Source organism: Physella acuta, unplaced genomic scaffold (genome assembly GCF_028476545.2).
Source record: "Physella acuta isolate Inbredline_101_S28 unplaced genomic scaffold, ASM2847654v3 ptg000793l, whole genome shotgun sequence".
Lineage (NCBI taxonomy): Eukaryota > Metazoa > Mollusca > Gastropoda > Physidae > Physella > Physella acuta.
The window spans coordinates 283,106-302,026 of record NW_026732311.1 but is presented as its reverse complement, the minus strand read 5'-3'; the positions used below and the strand labels follow the sequence as shown (position 1 = coordinate 302,026).

At 38.1% G+C, this 18,921-nt stretch overlaps 4 protein-coding genes across 4 annotated transcripts; all 4 read right to left on the bottom strand.

Moving 5' to 3' along the window:
* Window positions 1-2,379: 2,379 nt before the first annotated feature.
* LOC131950993 (uncharacterized) lies at window positions 2,380-3,803 on the bottom strand. Its single transcript, XM_059313226.1, has 2 exons — window positions 3,712-3,803; window positions 2,380-3,269 (listed from the first exon to the last, which is right to left on the bottom strand). The coding sequence occupies exons 1-2, from the start codon at window positions 3,767-3,769 to the stop codon at window positions 2,383-2,385; spliced, it is 945 nt and encodes a 314-aa protein (XP_059169209.1). The 5' UTR covers window positions 3,770-3,803; the 3' UTR covers window positions 2,380-2,382.
* A 5,033-nt stretch (window positions 3,804-8,836) lies between these two features.
* Window positions 8,837-11,502, bottom strand: LOC131950992 (uncharacterized). The gene is made up of 2 exons (XM_059313225.1): window positions 11,386-11,502; window positions 8,837-9,978 (listed from the first exon to the last, which is right to left on the bottom strand). The coding sequence occupies exons 1-2, from the start codon at window positions 11,447-11,449 to the stop codon at window positions 8,915-8,917; spliced, it is 1,128 nt and encodes a 375-aa protein (XP_059169208.1). The 5' UTR covers window positions 11,450-11,502; the 3' UTR covers window positions 8,837-8,914.
* Window positions 11,503-12,595: 1,093 nt separating this feature from the next.
* LOC131950991 (uncharacterized) lies at window positions 12,596-13,782 on the bottom strand. The gene is made up of 2 exons (XM_059313224.1): window positions 13,708-13,782; window positions 12,596-13,473 (listed from the first exon to the last, which is right to left on the bottom strand). The coding sequence occupies exons 1-2, from the start codon at window positions 13,760-13,762 to the stop codon at window positions 12,872-12,874; spliced, it is 657 nt and encodes a 218-aa protein (XP_059169207.1). The 5' UTR covers window positions 13,763-13,782; the 3' UTR covers window positions 12,596-12,871.
* A 2,201-nt stretch (window positions 13,783-15,983) lies between these two features.
* Window positions 15,984-18,185, bottom strand: LOC131950990 (uncharacterized). Its single transcript, XM_059313223.1, has 2 exons — window positions 18,047-18,185; window positions 15,984-16,864 (listed from the first exon to the last, which is right to left on the bottom strand). The coding sequence occupies exons 1-2, from the start codon at window positions 18,108-18,110 to the stop codon at window positions 15,984-15,986; spliced, it is 945 nt and encodes a 314-aa protein (XP_059169206.1). The 5' UTR covers window positions 18,111-18,185.
* Window positions 18,186-18,921: the final 736 nt, after the last annotated feature.

Here is an 18,921-nt window from a genome sequence, read left to right as displayed (position 1 = left end):
AACTGTTAAGTATTTATTTGGCCAGATTGTCATGCTGCTATTTTAAAAAATTATTTGGCTTTGTGAGAATGAAGATGGAGAAAAATCTGACCAGAGTGAAGTTTGTGTATTTTTGTAGAATGAGTAACATCTACACAATGCATTTTTTTTCTTAGAAATAATTTCATTTATATAAAAATGATACCATTAAAAGATTGTAACTGAAACAGTTTCCTGGGTTATTAATAAAGTTTTTGCTATGTTAAGTACACATTTAAAAAAATTGGACATTCAATCCTATTATGTATTAACTCACATACTATAGCTGCATCACAAGGTTAATTGTATGGCGAGGTTGACAAACGTAAGGCTCATGTTACGTGAGTATTTTGGTACTTTCACTGGAGGTCATAGAGAGTGTTGTAAATTTACAAAAAAAAAAAAAAAAACCCATAAAAATATTTAAAATCAAGGGGTTAATCAGACTCTCAAATGCAAACAGCTGATTGAGGAATATCCTTGCTCTATTTTTATTTAATACAGTTAGCTTGTGAAGAATTCAGAAATACGAATTCAATTATTAGGCTGCTTGCTTCAACATTAATTAATGATCCAGTTTTTGAGAACTCGCCGTTAATATTTCAGGAGCTGGATTCATTACTCCTATATAGATTTAAATGATTCACAAAGTTTAGAAGTATAAAAATATGACGATTGTAACAAATATTTTCATTTGAACTCTTTAAGTTCTTAAAAAAATCTGGACAAAATATTCAGTAATCTGAATTAATATAATTCTGAATGGTTTGTTGAATTACAACATGCAATAGTTTTTTTTTAAAGCGAATCCCCATCGACTCAATGCCAGAGTTTCTTTCAGGTATCCTTTAGGAGATATCTCATGAGCGCCTAAGCTGTCAACTTGGAGGAATCGCCCACGTTCACTACCGCCCACGGACGAAATAGAAAAAATATATATATAGAAAATAAATACTTTAACCAGTGTCCATATATATATATATATATATATATATATATATATATATATATATATATATATATATATATATATATTCATAAATGCCATTTTAAAGGAGAAGGGGTGTGATTGAATGCCTGGCTTTATATGACGAAGTGTGGGAAATGTCAAAACGTCCATTACTGCGTGACGTTATTATTCCGGGTTTCTTTCAGACATTTTTTCTCCAGTGTGTGTGGGGGGGGGGGGGGAGGGGGGCTAGGTCAAATATGAATTATAGACCATAAGATTTTTCTATAATTGTCCCGGGGGGGGGGGGTGAGGTAACGTGCTTCGATGCCTAAAAGAAACCATACTCGCAATAAAGACACACTTTTCACACATATTATTGAACACATTTCCCGAATATATGTGGATGTTTTTATTTCACTGGTTATCAAGCAAAGCATTATTTATGAAAGATAAAAATAAAAAAAAAAGCAAAAAAAAAAAAAAAATATTTAAATAACTATAAAGAAAAGCGTGGGTCACCATATTATCTATTGGATTCCATTATTAATATTTAGGAAGAGACCCACGCTTTTCTTTATAGTTATTTAAAAAGCAGTGTATTAATATATATTTAAAGAAAATCATTATTTATTATTATTTTTTTAGTGCATAATTACATAAAAGCTTTTTATTAAAACGTTTTTATGCACTTTTTTCAATACTTTAAAATTTGTAATACAATAGAGGTGCATGACTAAAAACTATTGCGCACCAAATAAACATGATAATGCATGTATACTAGTCCGGGATAGTAGTAGGATACCCTCCTATTTTCAGAAAAAAATTATTTAAAAAAAATATTAAGCACCCAATTAAATCAAATTCGATGTCATATTGCATTGACCAACGTGCTGAATTTCAGAGAAATTGGTCCGTTAGAAGTGCTCGAAATTTTGCTCGCCTGTTTTGAACAATGACGATAAAAGCACGACAGGCAGACAGAGGAAACAAGTTAAATAAAAGCTTGTAACAAAACCTACATTATACATTGTAATGTTATAAAATAAAATGTTACATTTGTTTATATAAAAAATAATTATTATTCAACACATGCAATAGAGACTGAACGAAACTAACTCAGCGTAAAGCGTTAACAGTAACTCATTGTGAATCGTCAGAAGTTGCTAAATGTAAAGCGTTAAAATTAGCCCAGTTTAAAGCGCCAGAAGCAGCTCAGTGTAAAGCGTTAGAAGTATCTCAGCGTAAAGCGTTAGATGTTTAAAACAAAGCTATAGGCCAAATGTTTCAGCTCTGTCGTCTGTGATTTCTATTGAACTAGCTAAGGTTGTTCTCTAAAACTGGGCTTGGATGTTTACAGTTGTTCGAAATATTTTCTTGAACGAACAGGTGTAGCATATTTTTATTATTTTAACTTAACCAATGGCAAGCCAACGGGCGCCTAAGCTATTACAATAATCTGTGCAAGTACACGACAGGTCGAAAGATTCATCAGATACTTCAGAAGTGGACAGAGAGGTCGTGATATATCTACCACCGGTGTTTACGCTGAGCGATTCAATGGCAACATAAACGACTGGGGTGTTTATGAACTGCTGTGAGAAATACACAGTCTGCGCAGAGCATGTCACGCTTCCGGTTTCAATGTTGTGACCTTTCATTAGCGCCATCTTCTTAACCAACTCGGTGAAGTTTTGTGTCGTGTTTGACATCAGAGCTTTGAGGTCCAGTTTGAGCTTTTGGTTTTCCTCTTTCAATGATGTGATGTTCTTGTCGTGTTCAGAAATGTACGTGACCAGATCTGAAATTGTAGGTTCCTGGGCCACGATTTGTAACGACGCGTTTAGAGAGAACGAGTGTTTTTCCGTCGTCAGTGCCGAAGCTTCACAGCTATACAGGCCGGAGTGTTGGTCAAGCGGTCTGTCCCACGTCAACTTCAGGTAACCGACCTCACCTGACACAGGTGACCTCTCCGTGTTTCCCTCCACCTCAACTTTCCCCAGGAAGTTGAACTCTGCTCCAGCTGCCAGACACCCGGCAACGCTGGCCACAGTCTCGTTCTGGTCAGTCTCCTTGTTCCACTTGGTGATGACGATGGACATGAGATGACCCACGTCATGCTGCCGATCTTCAGTGCTACCATTGACCGATGCCCCTTTGGTTGAACTCTCTTTATATAGCCCTTTATAAAAATTAATCAGCGCCAAAGTGCGATTGCTGACAGAACACCTCATTTGAAGCTTCTTTGACAGTACAGGTTTGATGACAGCCGGGTTCGCTTCAAAATATAGACTCGAGGCTTCTGATGAAGAAAACAATTCATGAATTTATTATTGAGTTTATTTATATTTTTACGATGTAGCCCGATTGCTAAAGGCCTACACACTAAACACTCGTTCTATAGACTTTAAGTGTGTGTTGCGATTATCCCAAAAATATTTTGTTAAAATCAGATTGTTACGACATTGTTATGAACCTGGCAGTTGTTAAAAAATCTGATCTACAAACTGTTATCAGGCCTTGCGTTCATCGAGTCTAATTTAATCGAACACTTCCAGATTGTCTCTGTTGTGTCTAAAAGTAATCCCCTCACCCCAACAAAAAAAAAAAAGAAATAATAACAAAACTAACAGATTTTAAAAAACAACATTAAAAAAAACAACCGATTTTTAAGTATGGTTTTCCAACAAATCCTGAATCAAACAAAAAAATCTGATTACTCTGAAAATAAAAGCATAATTTACCTGTAGTTGAAACCATTGCCATGGTAACCGGAAGTAAAATACAAAGTAGTCCCTTCATGATTGAGATGCTATCAGTTTAGCAGTTGGAGGAAAATGCCTATTCGTTTTACTTCCCCGAGTTTAAGTACATTTCTCAGATGCTGAAAGCTCCGCCCACTACTAAAAAGCACTTAAAATCCTTCATTATTCCAGTTTTCGGAACTGATTCCCCCCCCCCCCCCCAGAGACAATAGTATGAGGTCAGTTCATTGGCGTAGCTCGGGGAGGGTGCCTGTCCCGTAACACTGTTTTTTCTGTATAACTGCCACAACATCAGCAGAAAAAAACGCGGTGTCAAAATACAGTATTAATATAATATTAGCATTATGGTTATACACAGAAAGAATGATACTTTCAGTCATTTATTTTTGCAAGGCAACAGTGTCCCCCCCCCCTTAATACTTAATATAATGAAATGTAGGAAAGAAACACTGGTTCTACTTTTCCTTTTAACCGGTTTGGCTGAACAATGCACGATACACATCCATTTATTTTATTTGTAACTGTGTGGTTTTGTTCATATTTTAATTTTAGCATTCAGTGGCGAAAATAGGCGATAGCGTTAGGTCACCTCTCTACCCCACCCCCTCAGTGTCAGTTATATTGTTGGGGTTGTCCATAAACAACATCACACTCCAAGGGGAGGGGGAGTAGGGATTCGGAAATTCGTGACCATGTGGGACGATGGGGAGAGAATGGTGGGGAGGGGGGAGGGAGGGGGGGGAAGAGGGTTCATAAAGTATGACGACAGACTTTTGAGTATTAAAAAGGAAATGCTTGAAACTAAATTTCAGCTGTTATTTCGCTTAATTTGTACCGTATAAAAATGATTCAGATAATCAATATTGACATAAATCAGTCAATAGTTTAGAAATAAATATGTTTATAAACAACATAAACGGAAATTTTGAGGGATCGGGGTTCGTAGACTGAAGAGTGACCAGGGAGGTGGTGGCGGCGTTAAAATAGAGAAGAAGTAATCAACATATGACAAAGTTAGGTGGTTGCAAATCTTAAACTGCCACACGCGCTATTTAAGGAGCTAACAATGTAGGTGGGGGTGCAGAACCTAAATTAAATGACACTTACAATAATATTTCATCTGCCGGTTTTGACGGATCAAAGTCACGCCTCTGTCTACCACTAACTAGTTACATTAAATCTGAATCAGTTTGAACGCCTCTTCACAATTACAAGTTGTCTGGTGGATTTTCCGTCAAGACATGTTACGATTAGTGGCTGTAAATAAGGTGAAACTGTGCTGACCAAACAACGCATAGACACTTGTCCAACAGTAACACATAGACACCATGTCCAACAGTAACACATAGACACCATGTCCAACAGTAACACATAGACACCATGTCCAACAGTAACACATAGACACCATGTCCAACAGTAACACATAGACACCATGGCCAACAGTAACACATAGACACCATGTCCAACAGTAGCATATACACCATGGCCAACAGTAACGCATAGACACCATGTCCTACAGTAGCATAGACACCATGTCTAACAGTAAAATAGACACCATGTCCAACAGTTGCATAGACACCATGGCCAACAGTAACACATAGACACCATGTCCAACAGTAACGCATAGACACCATATCCAACAGTAGCATAGACACCATGGCCAACAGTAACGCATAGACACCATGTCCTACAGTAGCATAGACACCATGTCTAACAGTAACATCGACACCATGTCCAACAGTTGCATAGACACCATGGCCAACAGTAACACATAGACACCATGTCCAACAGTAATGCATAGACACCATATCCAACAGTAACGCATAGACACTTGACCAACAGTAGAGGCTGTATTTACTTTAACTTCACATCGCGCAACAAAAAGCACAACAAAAACATACGCATTCGACCACATAACTAGTTTATTAGGCAGCGTATTCATGATATTTTGTAAGAAAATAGTCTTTCCTTTTTTTTTTAATTTTACAAATTTTTAAATATTTTTTTATATTGAAATGGACACATGTAATTGTTTTTTTTTTCCGTTTCAGATGGACAAAAATCTCTTGATAAATATAGGTTTTTGCTCGTAATTTTTAAACTCCACTAATTTCAAGTATAATTATACCACAAAAAAAATAAAAAAAAAAAAACAAAAAAACACTGGATTTTTTTCCCTACACATTGATACCAATTTTGTGTCTCTAGCTTAATTAGGGGCTAAGATATGGCCTTTTAAAAATTTGTTGGCGTGGCTAAAACAGCTTAGACCTTCGTGATTCAAGTCAATGTTATAAATTAGAGAATATTTATTGTTAAACCTTTAGTATATATTTTTTCTGCTTGTAGATGAAATAAAGCTTTGTAGATGTGAACAAACACTATGGTTGTTGTAGCGACCCTTCCCGGCGAACGGGTACAAACTTTCGATTTGCACCCCCCTCAAACTTTCAATTTGTTTTTCAAACCCATTTTGGCGCCCCCCTAAGGTCGGCGCCCGGGGACATATGTCTCCCCGCCCCCCCCCCCCCCCCCCCCCCCCCCCCCTCGCTACGCCTCTGGTTGTTGGTCGATGTTACCGGACCACAGCAATCCAGATATGTTCGGCAGATACACTACCGCTACTGACAGAACACGTGACCGTGAATTCAGTTTCCGTTACACCAGAAACGAGAACTTTGGTTGAATGTTCTGAATGGCGGGAAAAATTGGGTAATGGTTAAGTTACTCAACGACGTGAAAACGAACGGGGTTGTTTTAAAATATGGATATTGGAACATAACAGTTTGACTAAGTTCGTTACATGTGAAGGTCCCAACCTGTACCTCGGGGAAGTTAAAGTCGTCCATTCTTTCTTGTAAGCTGGTTAAGGATGTCGAAACATTGTGATGAAGGCGACTCACCCAGTAGATGAGGTTTTGGTTTTCTTGTTCCAATTCCAGTGTTCGTTTGGTTAAAGACTCGATGTGCCTGTCGTGTTGAGAAATATACATGGACATATATGAAATAGAAGGTTGTTCTGCTTGAACGCGTACTGTAGTGTTCAAGGAGATGGAGTGTTTATTGGCGTTTAGATGGGGACGGGGAGGGGGGTGGGTGGGCGGTTGGAGGGCATAATAGCACGTCCTCCCCTCTTATTGAAATAAAGAAAATAAATTTTATATAGAAAAATGGCGTACCCGTTCCGATCGTTGCTGCGGTCTCAGAAGAAAGGCTGACGCAATATTTTAATAGGATTTCATCATTACGAATCGTGCATTTTCACGCGCGTGATCTCACTTTCCCATGTTCTGAATTAATCATGTAAAAACAAACACAAGTTGCGTCATTTGAGGGGTTCTAAACCTGCTACTTATCGTTATTTTTAGAAGTGTAACTCGTTTGACGAAACTTAACGTATTACCAAAATCATTACTTTTCAACATTTGACTGTTTTCAATTTTAAATTGCGTTTTGTTAGGCTCTATATTATTCTGTCATAATTTTTTTTACAAAGAAACGATCAGGTAATGTCCCAGCATTAAAGGCTGGCTGTACATGTCAACGCTACATGCTTATTTCTGTATATTTTTATCTCCTTTTCTTAAACTTTTGATCAGGTTAAAAATAAATGTTAACGCGCGCTTACTGAAAGAAAGTGTGGTGTAGTAGATTTACCATTATAACAAAATGGTAAAGACATGACCTGCAGTTTATAAACCGCAGCAGGGGTTGGGACAGTAAATATTGATTCTTCCAGAGTTTTTTCTCCGAGGGGCACTGAAATTTTTTTTTGGGGGGAGGGGGGGGGGGAAAGGGGGCGGACTAAAGTTTCCGGCGGGGGGGGGGGGGGAGAGGGGGCGGACACTGTTAAAAGTATATATTTTCTAAATAAATTCCATTTCGTTCGGGGGGGGGGGGGGCGGTGGGGTGGGCTCCGAAGAGATGCCTGGAAGTGGAAGAAACACTGTCGGTAAAGCTGAAGGTTGCTAAATGGAAAAAGTTCCGAGGGGCGCATAACAGGTTTACCTTGCAATACTAAATTGTGTTTGAGGAAATCCCTTCCAATATTACAAAATAAGAACGAAAAAGAAAAGAACAAGACAAACCACAATAACAATAATGTGATGGTTACAACAATAACTAGACATGAATGTCTTTATTTCAGGAGTGGTTGAAAAGTAAAGATATTTACATAAAGTAAATAAGAAAAACTTTTTTTTAATGCCACAAAGACAAAGTGTTTATTTATCAAACTACAGGAAGGTTGTGAATTAGTGATATGCCGATAAAAACGTTGACATATGTGGATCTATGTATAGGTTCCTTACTGTAAATCGTTTTATCGAATTTTATTTAAGAAATACAGGCATTTACTTAGCTTGTTGTTTCGCACCTTTAAAAAAAGTGGGAGTGATCTCCCCTAAACTTTATCGAATTTTCTTATATAACACAACGGGGGATAGCAACTCGCGATATAGACATGATTTTTAATCATTTGATAATTTCTTAAAACTTTAAAAAATATAATAGAATCTCGTAGAAAAAAATAATTGCGCACCAGGTGAACAGCAAACAATGTGTGTATAATAGTGAGGAATATTAGCACTTTATTAATTCATATGCGTTTTTTTTTAAAGAAAAATAAGGCAGAGACTTAGATCTTTTACTTATATGTGAAATTTTGTCTATCTATCTGAGTCAGAACTTAAGTTATAGGCTTTTGAAAAATTAAAAGTAGAATACATTCCACTTCCGGTTACCGGAAATGACTGAAAAGTTGAAACAGAACTACACATTTGATTGTTATACTTATGTATGAAATTTCATCAACCTATATGTAACGGTACTCAAGTTATCGTGTTCACAGACATACACACATCCGGAAGAATTGCAAAGCCCAGTTTTTCCGACTTAATTACGCGTGAAACGCCGAAATTTTGATATATCTGGATTTAGAATTTTTGCCCGCTTACATTACTATACTGCGTATGTGATGAAGTACTGAGGTGTAAAGCGCAAAACTCAAAATTTCATGTGATTTTTGTGCACGATTACAATACTTAGTCTAGTCTAGATCTATATACTCTGTGAATTTGGCGAGTAGACCCATACTCTGTATTTGAGAAAGTAAAAATCCGAAAATCTTTGCATGCAGTTAGACTAGTTAGTTTATTATACATAATTGAAGTGGTGTTCAGCATTAAGGAGCCATAGCAAGCCAGACATGTGTAGCAGAAGTGTCACCATTAACAGAACACTCTGCTGTGAATCCTGTCTTCACAACATTAGAGGCAGTTAGTTTGGTTGATTGCTTATGGTAGCTGAGGGAAAAACTTAAATCACTCATGAACGTGGTGACAGTAGGAACAGTTTTAAATGGCCGCTTGAAACGTATAGATTTATTCCCTTCACGGCACGTTATATTTCCTATTTGTATTTCAGATAACTTTTGTTCGTTTATCTTGTCTTTAAAGGCTGTTAGATCGGCTGACAGATTCGAGTTCGAAAATTGCAGCAGAGTGTTGAGGTTTTTATTTTCTTGTTCCAATTCCAGTGTTCGTTTGGTTAAAGACTCGATGTGCCTGTCGTGTTGAGAAATATACATGGACAGATATGAAATAGAAGGTTGTTCTGCTTGAACGCGTACTGTAGTGTTTAAGGAGATGGAATGTTTATTGGCGTTTAGAGCAGACACCTCACAGGTGTACGCGCCTGCAGAGTTTCCTAGAGGTCTGTCCCACGTGAGCTGCAGGTAGCCAGCTTCACCTGCCACAGGTGATCCTTCTGTGTTTCCTTCAATCTCCACCTGACCCAGGACATTGACCTCCACATCAGCAGCCAGACACCCGGCCACTCTTGCTGCAACTTCGTTTTTTCCTGTCCCGTCGTTCACTTTTGTGATGACGATAGAGAGCAGGTTTGTGACGTCATCCTGTGATGACATCATGGATGCTTTCTTTTGGTTTAAAATTTCATTTTTCCCACCTGGGTTATCTTTCATGACTGGTGTTACAGAAGTGTTGAGGACAGAACATCTAATTGTAAGCTTTCGTGTCAGCGCAGGTTGGAAGACTAAAGGATCCGCTGTTAGGTTAACAACCGAACTGATTTCAGCGGAAGACTCGTTGGTTAAACCTTCAACATTGTCGGTTGTGTTTGTATCCAGTCTGGTTTCGTTTTTAAAATCCGCCATTTCCACTTTTTTAGTTTTAACTTTGACGTTTGATGAAGAATTCGTGACTGGTTTTAAAGATCCCGTACTTTCTGAAACAAAGAAGCAAAAAGAAACCTGTAAGATTGACAAATACATAAAATCAATGCCTGTTTTAGTCTTAACATAATTAGCGCGTAGAATTTTAAAAGAGGAAAAATATAGACAATTATATTGAATTATCGTATAGGCTTTTGTCACTAAAGCAAAAAATAGCTAGCAAGTTGACTACAACAACGCTGTTGTAGTCCGGTGCAGAGGCGTAGCTAGGGGAGGGGCGGGGGTGGGTGGTGGTGGTGGGTGGTGGTGGTGGTACATATGTCACCGGGCGCCGATCCTAGGGGGCGCCAAAATGGTTTAAAAAAAATAAAAGCTCATTTTAGTTGTAGTTTTGCATTATAAATATAGAACAATATATGGGGGAGGGGGGTGGGGGCGCCAAATTGAAATCTTGTCTATGGGCGCCGGGAAGGGTCGCTACGCCTCTGGTCCGGTGTTTTGTCACCGACTGAATAGGTGACTAATGCTGACTCGGGTGCTAGCCAATAAGACCGCCGTTGTCTTCTTCTTCTTAATCCCGTTCGTGCCCAAGACACGTGGGGCAGATGGAGTAGAGTTCATCTGATTCATTGACTTGCGTTGTCTAGGGGTATTCAATTGTGTTATCCAAATCAGCCAGAGTAAAATAATATAAACCCGACAGGAGGCTTAGGTGCTGTCGTTTATTAATCACATAAATATATGTTCTGCCTTGCGAGGCTTTACACTAACCACTCGAAAAAGAGCGAGAATCTCTGACCTGCTATTCCCACTGGATAACACGATAAACTTAATAAATTATCCCCCCCCCCCCCCCGGCGCTAACAACCACTTGTCTTGTCCAAGAAATCTTTCTTTTTGAACCGCCAGTCTATTTGTGCCCCCCCCCCCCCCCCCCCCCCCCCGTGGTGTTCACTGCAATTTCCCCGAAATTGAATGTGGAATTTTGCACCCTACAAACTAAATAATTGTTTACGTGGTTTGGTCAGATTTAGCTTACATGAAATAACTAAAAGCAAATTCTATATTAAACTCTTGTAATTGAAGTGATTGCTCGAGTTTTTTGGACTAAATTGTAAAATGTATCTATGAACTGTACTAGCGTGGGTAAACAATACCCCCTTAAAACTTAATTTATTTGACAAAAGCTGATTTTATTGTTCACTATAAAAATTGACTGTATTTTTTCCCCACTGAATATGTGTGACTATAGCGGTATCCAAACTTATATATGCTCTAATTGCAGTAACACATCTGGGTTTTTTTCTTGTTAATTCACAAACTATAATTATCCCATAGTAAAAAGTAAAAAAAAAAATCCACTTGTAGTTAATGTGCACGAGTTTTAATTATACTGCGGTATTAATCATCAATAGATTTATTCCCGTGCTACAATTAAAAGAAAACAAATTTTTAATCACCTGGTTTCGCCGCTACTCCACTGATGAGCAGAATCAATGCCAAAAGTCTTCTCACGTCAGACATGTTCAGACTATACACCGCCTTAGAAAGTGATACACAGCCGCTAGACCGTCTCTGAGAGTGAAAGCCTTGGCGCGGCTACACCGTTTAAATACACATTTTTAAAATAAAAAAAAAACAAACCAGAAAAACAGACACAGATGCTTACATTTACAATAAAAAGTCAACGCTAAATCTTCCACAAAAATGTTCCCACACTAAATTAACACGCTCATAAATATGTTAACGTATCGTAGCACTTTTCCCACAATAAATCAACCTATCTCAGAATCTGTGTCTGCTTTATCAAATTGGATCGTATCATTTTCCCAGCGTTTCCACAGTGTCTCTTCCAGACTTTTTTCTCCGGGACGGGGGGGGGGGGGGTGGGGCGGACACTGGTAAAGTGTTTTGTATATAAATTCCATTTAGTTCGGGGGGGGGGGGGGGTTCAGCCCCCTGGAGATGCCTGGGTGAAACTCTGGTAGCGCACTAGACGTTCCCACGCTGGAAACCTTGTCTATTTGATAAAAAGAAATCTCTCACCCCCACCTTTAAAATATACTTTTAAAAATTCAAACAGCAAAACAATCTCACCGCATGTTATTAAATCAAAATACCCCCCCCCCCCCCAAAAAAAAAATAAAAGTTTATTTTCCCTTTACAGTTAGCATAATTTCTAAACCTTCCAAACACAACACTGTATTCTTCTCAGTGAATCTCAAGTGTTAGAACTGAGCCACCATCTTTTATTATTCAAAGCTTAAGCTTATTTATTTGTCTTTCTCCTTGATGCTTTGGGTGATTAATGTAACAAGTTCGATTTAAAAGTATGGCGTTCTAGAAAAAAGGCGCATGCGTCAATTTTATATAAATTCAAGTAAATGTAGGACGATGTGTGTGTGTGTGTAGGGTGTGTGGGGGATGTTGCCTTTTATGGCGAGATGCTGAAAAGTTGCCCAACCGTGCACGGCGTTATTTAGGGTTGTCACCTGACAGTACGTGCTAGAAATACATACTTTACATACATACGTTTTGTATCGGAAAAAAAGAAACAATAACATGCTTTTAAATAAAATATTAACATTTTAAAATTTTTTTTCATGACAAACATGTTTATTTATTATATGCAATAGAGGTTAAACAAGAATCATAGTTAAGCGCTTATATTTAAAACAAAAGTTTATATTTAACTAGCCGTTACTATTATTGAAAAATGACCATTAACATTCTAAGCTTTTAAACATCTTTATTCATCAAATACAAACAGATTCCAGCCTTATTTAAATAAATCAATAGTAAGCCATCAAGCTCTAAAGCCCCAATGCTCATAAAGCATTCATGAACACATATACTGCAGGTGTGGACGACGAGGCAGTGAAAAATCCATACCGCAGTTGTTCATGCTCATTCAAAAGTAACGTAAGCGACTGGCGGGTGTTTGAGCTAACCCCATATTGCTCTGTACAACAGTTTATTTATTTTCTGGTTTTCCTCTTCCAGCGATGTTATGTTCTTGTCGTGTTCAGTGAAGTAGTCGACAATATCTGAAATGGCGGGTTCCTTGGCCACGATTTGTAACGAATCGCGTAGAAATATTGTATGTTTCTCCGATGTTAGTGTCGAAGCTTCACAGCTATACAGGCCGGAGTGTTGGTCAAGCGGTCTGTCCCACATCAACTTCAGGTAACCAACCTCACCTGGTACACGTGAACTCCTTATCCTTCCCTCCACCTCGACCCTCCCCAGGAATTCGAGCTCTTCCCGAACTCGCAGACAGTCAACAACGCTGGCCACAGTCTCGTTCTGGTCAGTCTCCTTGTTCCACTTGGTGATGACGATGGACATGAGATGACCCACATCATGCTGCAGATCTTCTTTGCTAGCATTGACCGATTTCCCTTCGATTAAGCTATTAGAAACATTTCTAATCAAAGAAATCTTCTGCTTCAAAGTGGGATTAAGGACAGCACATCGCACTTGAAGCTTCTTTGACAATTTATTCTTGATGATAAACGGGTCCGCTACAAACTGAAGACTTGCGGCTTCTGTTGGAAAAATTAATGTTTATTGTGTTTTGCAAATTATTTGCTGTTAGATTTTATATAGCTTGGTTTTTAAAGAGAATAAACTTTCGTTTTTTAAGTTTTATGTTCCGACTTAAATTATCTCAATGTAGCCATGTTAAACTAAAATTGTTGTAAATCCTAGGTTTGATAAAAATTTATTCCTAATTCAAGTAAAAAGATCTACATTTATTTGAAAATAAATGTAAGACTAACCCGTTGAAACCATTACAGCTGTAACAAGAAATAGAAAACAAAACACCCCCTTCATGACTGAGATGCTCTCAGTTGTTCTGTAGGAAGTAAAATAACTATCGGTTTAACTTCCTTTAGCTAAAATACGTTTTAAAAGAACAGACGCAAATGATCCGCTCAGACACAATATACACAGTAAAACCTTCCTTATCCCAATTTCAAGAACATTTTGAGTCCAGCTCAGTGGCGTAGCTAGCTTGGGAGTAGTGGAAGGGAGGGCGTGTGTTAAGGAGGGTACCATGTACCGACAAAATAATTTTTTCCTATTTTTATTTTTAATATATTCCCTGATCAGCACTTGTCGTCCTTACTTTGTATCCGTTGTGATTTTATTGTTGTATGGTGAAGCAGCAGCTCTATCAATACTTTATAGCTTTACTCACGAAGCGATTGGTATTGATGAATTAAGGATGGAATGGGCTGAGAAGGCATCAGCAAAGGGCCCTGAAGCTTTAGGGGGAACTTCAAATTTCCTCTCACAAACTATAGTAAATTTCACTTTCCAGACTACTTCTTAGTTTTATTAGCATAATAAATGTGTCAATGTTTTGGTCACACGCTTTTTAATTAAAAACAAACAAACAAACAACAAACAAACACTAGTCCTATTTTTGTCAGTTGACTGCACCCCACCCCCTCCCAAAAAAAACACACCAAACAACAAAACAACAGAAAAAAACAACAACAAAACAACAAGACTTTAAAACGTGGTAAGAGTTATAAACATTGTCAATGCCCCCGTTTAGATATTGCGTACATTGAGTAACGCAAGCTCTCTCTCTCTCTCCATCTCTCTCTCTCTCCCTTTCCTAAACGATACATTAAAAAACACAAGAAAAATGTTTTTATAATTAATCCCTCTAAAAACGGACCAGTGAGTGTTGTGTCAAATAATTAATTTATCAATTATAATCTCGTTTAAATAAAAGATCTAGGTACTGGCAATACATAATATTACGATTATTTGGGCTTATAGTAGCTCTTTCTCCGCAATATCTAGTACAGCTTTGGTCAATAAATGGACAAAATGTCGATGCCGAAGCATCAAAAAGGCACGAGGAGGTGTACGTGAATTGTGTTATTAGGACAGATATTCCAAGTACTGGTAGTTATGTTTTAAGTATCAATTTAACATTGACATAGAAGCATAATTAAATGACAGAGTTACATTTTGTGACATTGTGTGACGTCACATATTTTCGAAAGCGTGGGAGGGGGGGGGGGGATTTGGCTTTTTGTGACGACGTGTGACAATGGGGACAGGGAGGAGAGGTAAAAATCATTTCATCCCAATAAAGCAATGCATTATTTAAGGATGACCTCCTTGAACAAAAAAATAATTAAATGCTACAGTAGTCCATGGGCCCAACATTATTATTTTCTCGTTCAGCTAAAACTAGTATCTGACTTTATAACACTTTATAATCACCTTGTCACATCGCTATTTTCTAACACGGTGTTACCACTTCAAACTTTGAGAAAACCCTCACCTTTTGTTTGATACGCATCAGTATTTATTTTTAATAAGAAAGCGTGAGTTAGTTCCCCTGAAATTTATTTATACTCATGTAGGCCTAACAGTGAGGCTTGGATGGCACTTCTAGCGGAATAGAGGAGAATAGCAATAGTTGATGTTCCAGACAAAACATTGTATACGTTTATAAAAGTCTTGAATATGTTATTGAAAATATTTTATTCAATGATTATCAAGCAAAGGAATCAGTTGATTATAAAATAAAACAGAAAAAAAATACAACAATTTACATTGTTACGTTGTAGATTAGAATTTTAAAATCCGCTGTATAAAAATGATCTGTTGAGCATATACAACAAAAATATAGAAATAGATATAAAAAACAAAACTAGACAAATATAGGCCAGTAGACACTTAAATATTTCTATGAAACTAGCCTTGGTTATTCTTTGCACATTGGTATTAATCATGCAGCTGTTTTATATCGTTACTGAATGAAAATACAGATAGGTCACGACTATTTTGAACTAGCGTGCCCATGCGAAATTTGAATTTTTTTTCCCCGCAGGAATCTCCCCTAGAGTATTCTCATCAACTCTATTAAAGTTTCATGTCGATTTGATGACAATTTTATTATTTTTAGTAATGCATATAGGACGAACAAACAAACAAACAAATAAACAAACATACTTTCATATATATATATATATATATATATATATATATATATATATATATATATATATATATATATATATATATATTAATCAGTAGCAAGCCACCTGACTCTGAGGCCCCAAGTATTCACATGACCGGTGTATGAACACGACAGCTTGAAAGATGAAACAGACACTGCAGACGTAGAGAGTGAGGTAGTGTAAGTTCCACTACCGCTAACACTTAATGCTTCAAAGGCAACGTATACGATCGGAGTGTTTTTGAACTGCTGTGAAAAGAGGATCGTCTGGTCTGAGCAAGTTACGCTTCCGGTTTGAGTGTTTTGACCTTTCATAAGCGCCATTTTTTGCTGCACCTCTGTAAAGTTTTGTGTCGTGTTTGACATCAAAGATTCAAGGTCCAGTTTGAGCTTCTGGTTTTCCTCTTTCAGTGATGTGATGTTCTTGTCGTGTTCAGAGATGTAGGCGACAATATCTGAGATGGTAGGTTCCTTGGCCACGATTTGCAAAGATGCGCTTAGAGATATTGTATGTTTCTCCGATGTTAGTGCCGAAGCTTCACAGCTATACAGGCCAGAGTGTTGGTCAAGCGGTCTGTCCCACGTCAACTTCAGGTAACCGACCTCACCTGGCACAGGTGACCTCTCCGTGTTTCCCTCCACCTCAACTTTCCCCAGGAAGTTGAACTCTGCTCCAGCTGCCAGACACCCGGCAACGCTGGCCACAGTCTCGTTCTGGTCAGTCTCCTTGTTCCACTTGGTGATGACGATGGACATGAGATGACCCACGTCCGGTTGCGGATCTTCCATGCTGCTGATTAACTTCCCCTCGACCAAGCCCTTATTTTTATAATTTCTTCTCATGATCTCCTGTGTTGTGTTAAAAACAGCACATCGTACTTGAAGCTTTTTTGACAAGACAGGCTTGATGACTAAAGGGTTCGCTACAAATTGAAGGCTCGAGGCTTCTGTGGACATTTGAAAAGCCGTTTGTCAAGTCATTTTAAAAATGCTTAAAATTATTTAAAAATGTTAAAAACTGTATTTTTAAGGTTAGATGACTGCTTTTCATGAGTCGGGATATTGACTGATATTTTTTCACAGAATATATTAAATATTAAAAATAAATTTCTTCGATGCTTCTAAGAGAAAGGTTTCTTTTAGTCTACAACCAGCTCCAGATAACTGGCAACACATTGTCAGTGGCGTAGCTAGGTTGGATGAGGCGGCTGCCCCGGGCGTAGAATCTTGTTTTAAAAAGCTGAGTTATTGAATTATACACAGTCAAACTAGAAAGGAAACGGTTACAAGGCTTTACACACTGATTTAACTGTTTTCTACATCAATTTTGTGGAACCACAATGCGTCGTGGTCGAGTTGGTAAAGCTCATCGTTGCTAGGCCGAAAAGACTCGAGTTCGATCCCCCAGATGAGGTTCGATAGCTGAAGACAGCTACTCTTCTAGGAGAGACAGCTCAAAAAAAAAAAAAATCTGACTTGCAGTTAGTTCTTGGTTGGACAAAGGCTATGGAAGCAAATCCAAAAAGAAATTGCAGGTTGAAATCGGAGTCAATAACCTATATGGCGCATTGCAAGTTGACACGTAATTAAGGACGAAAAAGAACAGACTTGCAAGAGGGACTGAATAGCCCTAAAAATAAACCAGACGAATTTTAACATTAAGGGCCACACTTTGAAAACTTGAATCATACTTATACAACTCAAATCTCAGCACTTTAATATACATGCGTTTTGTATCAGACGCCAGCGAAGAAAAAAATAATAAAAGGAAATAAACAATATAGAAACATCAGTAACATCCTTATATTTATAATCAAATAAAATTATCGAACAGCATGGTCAAATGCTAGAGTTTACGACTGCTAACCGGAAAGTCTGAGGATTGGATCCCGGGCTTGAGTCTGTAGGACGACCCTGAGTATACCCAGCTCTGATGTATACCTGACTCAAGTTTGGGAAACTAAGGCGTCTGGGCAATGTGCTGACCACACTTTCCTTTTGTATATCGAATTAATTGAAATACATGAACTCTACTTCTTCTGTCCCATGTGTCTTGGACACGAATGAGAAAAGATGATGATGATGAAAATTATCTATAAGTAGATAACTTACAGTAGAAAACTTCTTACCTATTGTTGGTGTCCCACTGAGATGCAACACAAACAAACACAATAGAATTGGTTTCAGCGCCATCTCACGGTCTAGATTTTCAACAGTCTACTCTTGCTTTCAACTTTCAACAGTTTACTCGTGTTTACAACAGTCGGTCGTCTGCTTGCAACAGTTTAGCGTCTGCTCGTGTTTGCAACAGTTTAGCGTCTGCTCGTGCTTGCAACAGTCTGCTGTTTGTTGATGCGAGGTGCCAGCCTTTACCCCCCTCAAGTCCACATTCCGAGAAGTGCACGCAATCCAAGGAACTACTCAACGAATACAAGCCGCCCACACCTTATATGGCATTCATTACGTGCAGGGGCGTCGGTAGTAGGAATAAAGTATAAACCCCCATCTCACCCACGCCCAGGGTTTCTTTCAAATATATTTCTCAAAAATAGGGGAGGGTGGCTTATTATTCGGGGGGGGGGGCAGTTTAAAAATTAGTTTTCTATATTAACGTGATACATTTTCTATTTCGTCAGGGCTGAAGGGTGGATGAGGGGGGGGGGGGGGGAGTTTACCTCGGGAAGATGTATGAAAGAAACACTGTTCGAGCTCTGCTTTTGTGCATCTTTCCTCTTGGTATCGGTGTTGAGTGCACCCCCACCCCAAATCTCTATAAATCGTTTAGAATGCATTTTAGGTGAACAATTAATTTATTTTCACATCGACAAAATTACTATAACAATATTACATTTTCTTATTTTATTGCCTTTCTAAGCTAGTTATTATAAATATTTTTATAAGCCTACTTGTTTAATTAATAAAATAATTTACAACACAACACAATATTATTTTTCTGCCAGGGCGTACACAGTGGCCTCCCCTATAAGAAATCTTCAAGCGCCCA

Excerpts from the sequence above, each read along its gene's own strand:
- LOC131950992 (XM_059313225.1), bottom strand. The coding sequence starts at position 11,449 with ATGTCTGACGTGAGAAGACTTTTGGCATTGATTCTGCTCATCAGTGGA. Across the intron at positions 9,979-11,385 it reads TGGAGTAGCGGCGAAACCAG|AAAGTACGGGATCTTTAAAA; the intron begins GTGATTAAAAAT and ends TCTTTGTTTCAG.
- LOC131950990 (XM_059313223.1), bottom strand. The coding sequence starts at position 18,110 with ATGGCGCTGAAACCAATTCTATTGTGTTTGTTTGTGTTGCATCTCAGT. Across the intron at positions 16,865-18,046 it reads CAGTGGGACACCAACAATAG|AAGCCTCGAGCCTTCAATTT; the intron begins GTAAGAAGTTTT and ends AAATGTCCACAG.
- LOC131950993 (XM_059313226.1), bottom strand. The coding sequence starts at position 3,769 with ATGAAGGGACTACTTTGTATTTTACTTCCGGTTACCATGGCAATGGTT. Across the intron at positions 3,270-3,711 it reads GGCAATGGTTTCAACTACAG|AAGCCTCGAGTCTATATTTT; the intron begins GTAAATTATGCT and ends TTTCTTCATCAG.
- LOC131950991 (XM_059313224.1), bottom strand. The coding sequence starts at position 13,762 with ATGAAGGGGGTGTTTTGTTTTCTATTTCTTGTTACAGCTGTAATGGTT. Across the intron at positions 13,474-13,707 it reads AGCTGTAATGGTTTCAACGG|AAGCCGCAAGTCTTCAGTTT; the intron begins GTTAGTCTTACA and ends TTTTTCCAACAG.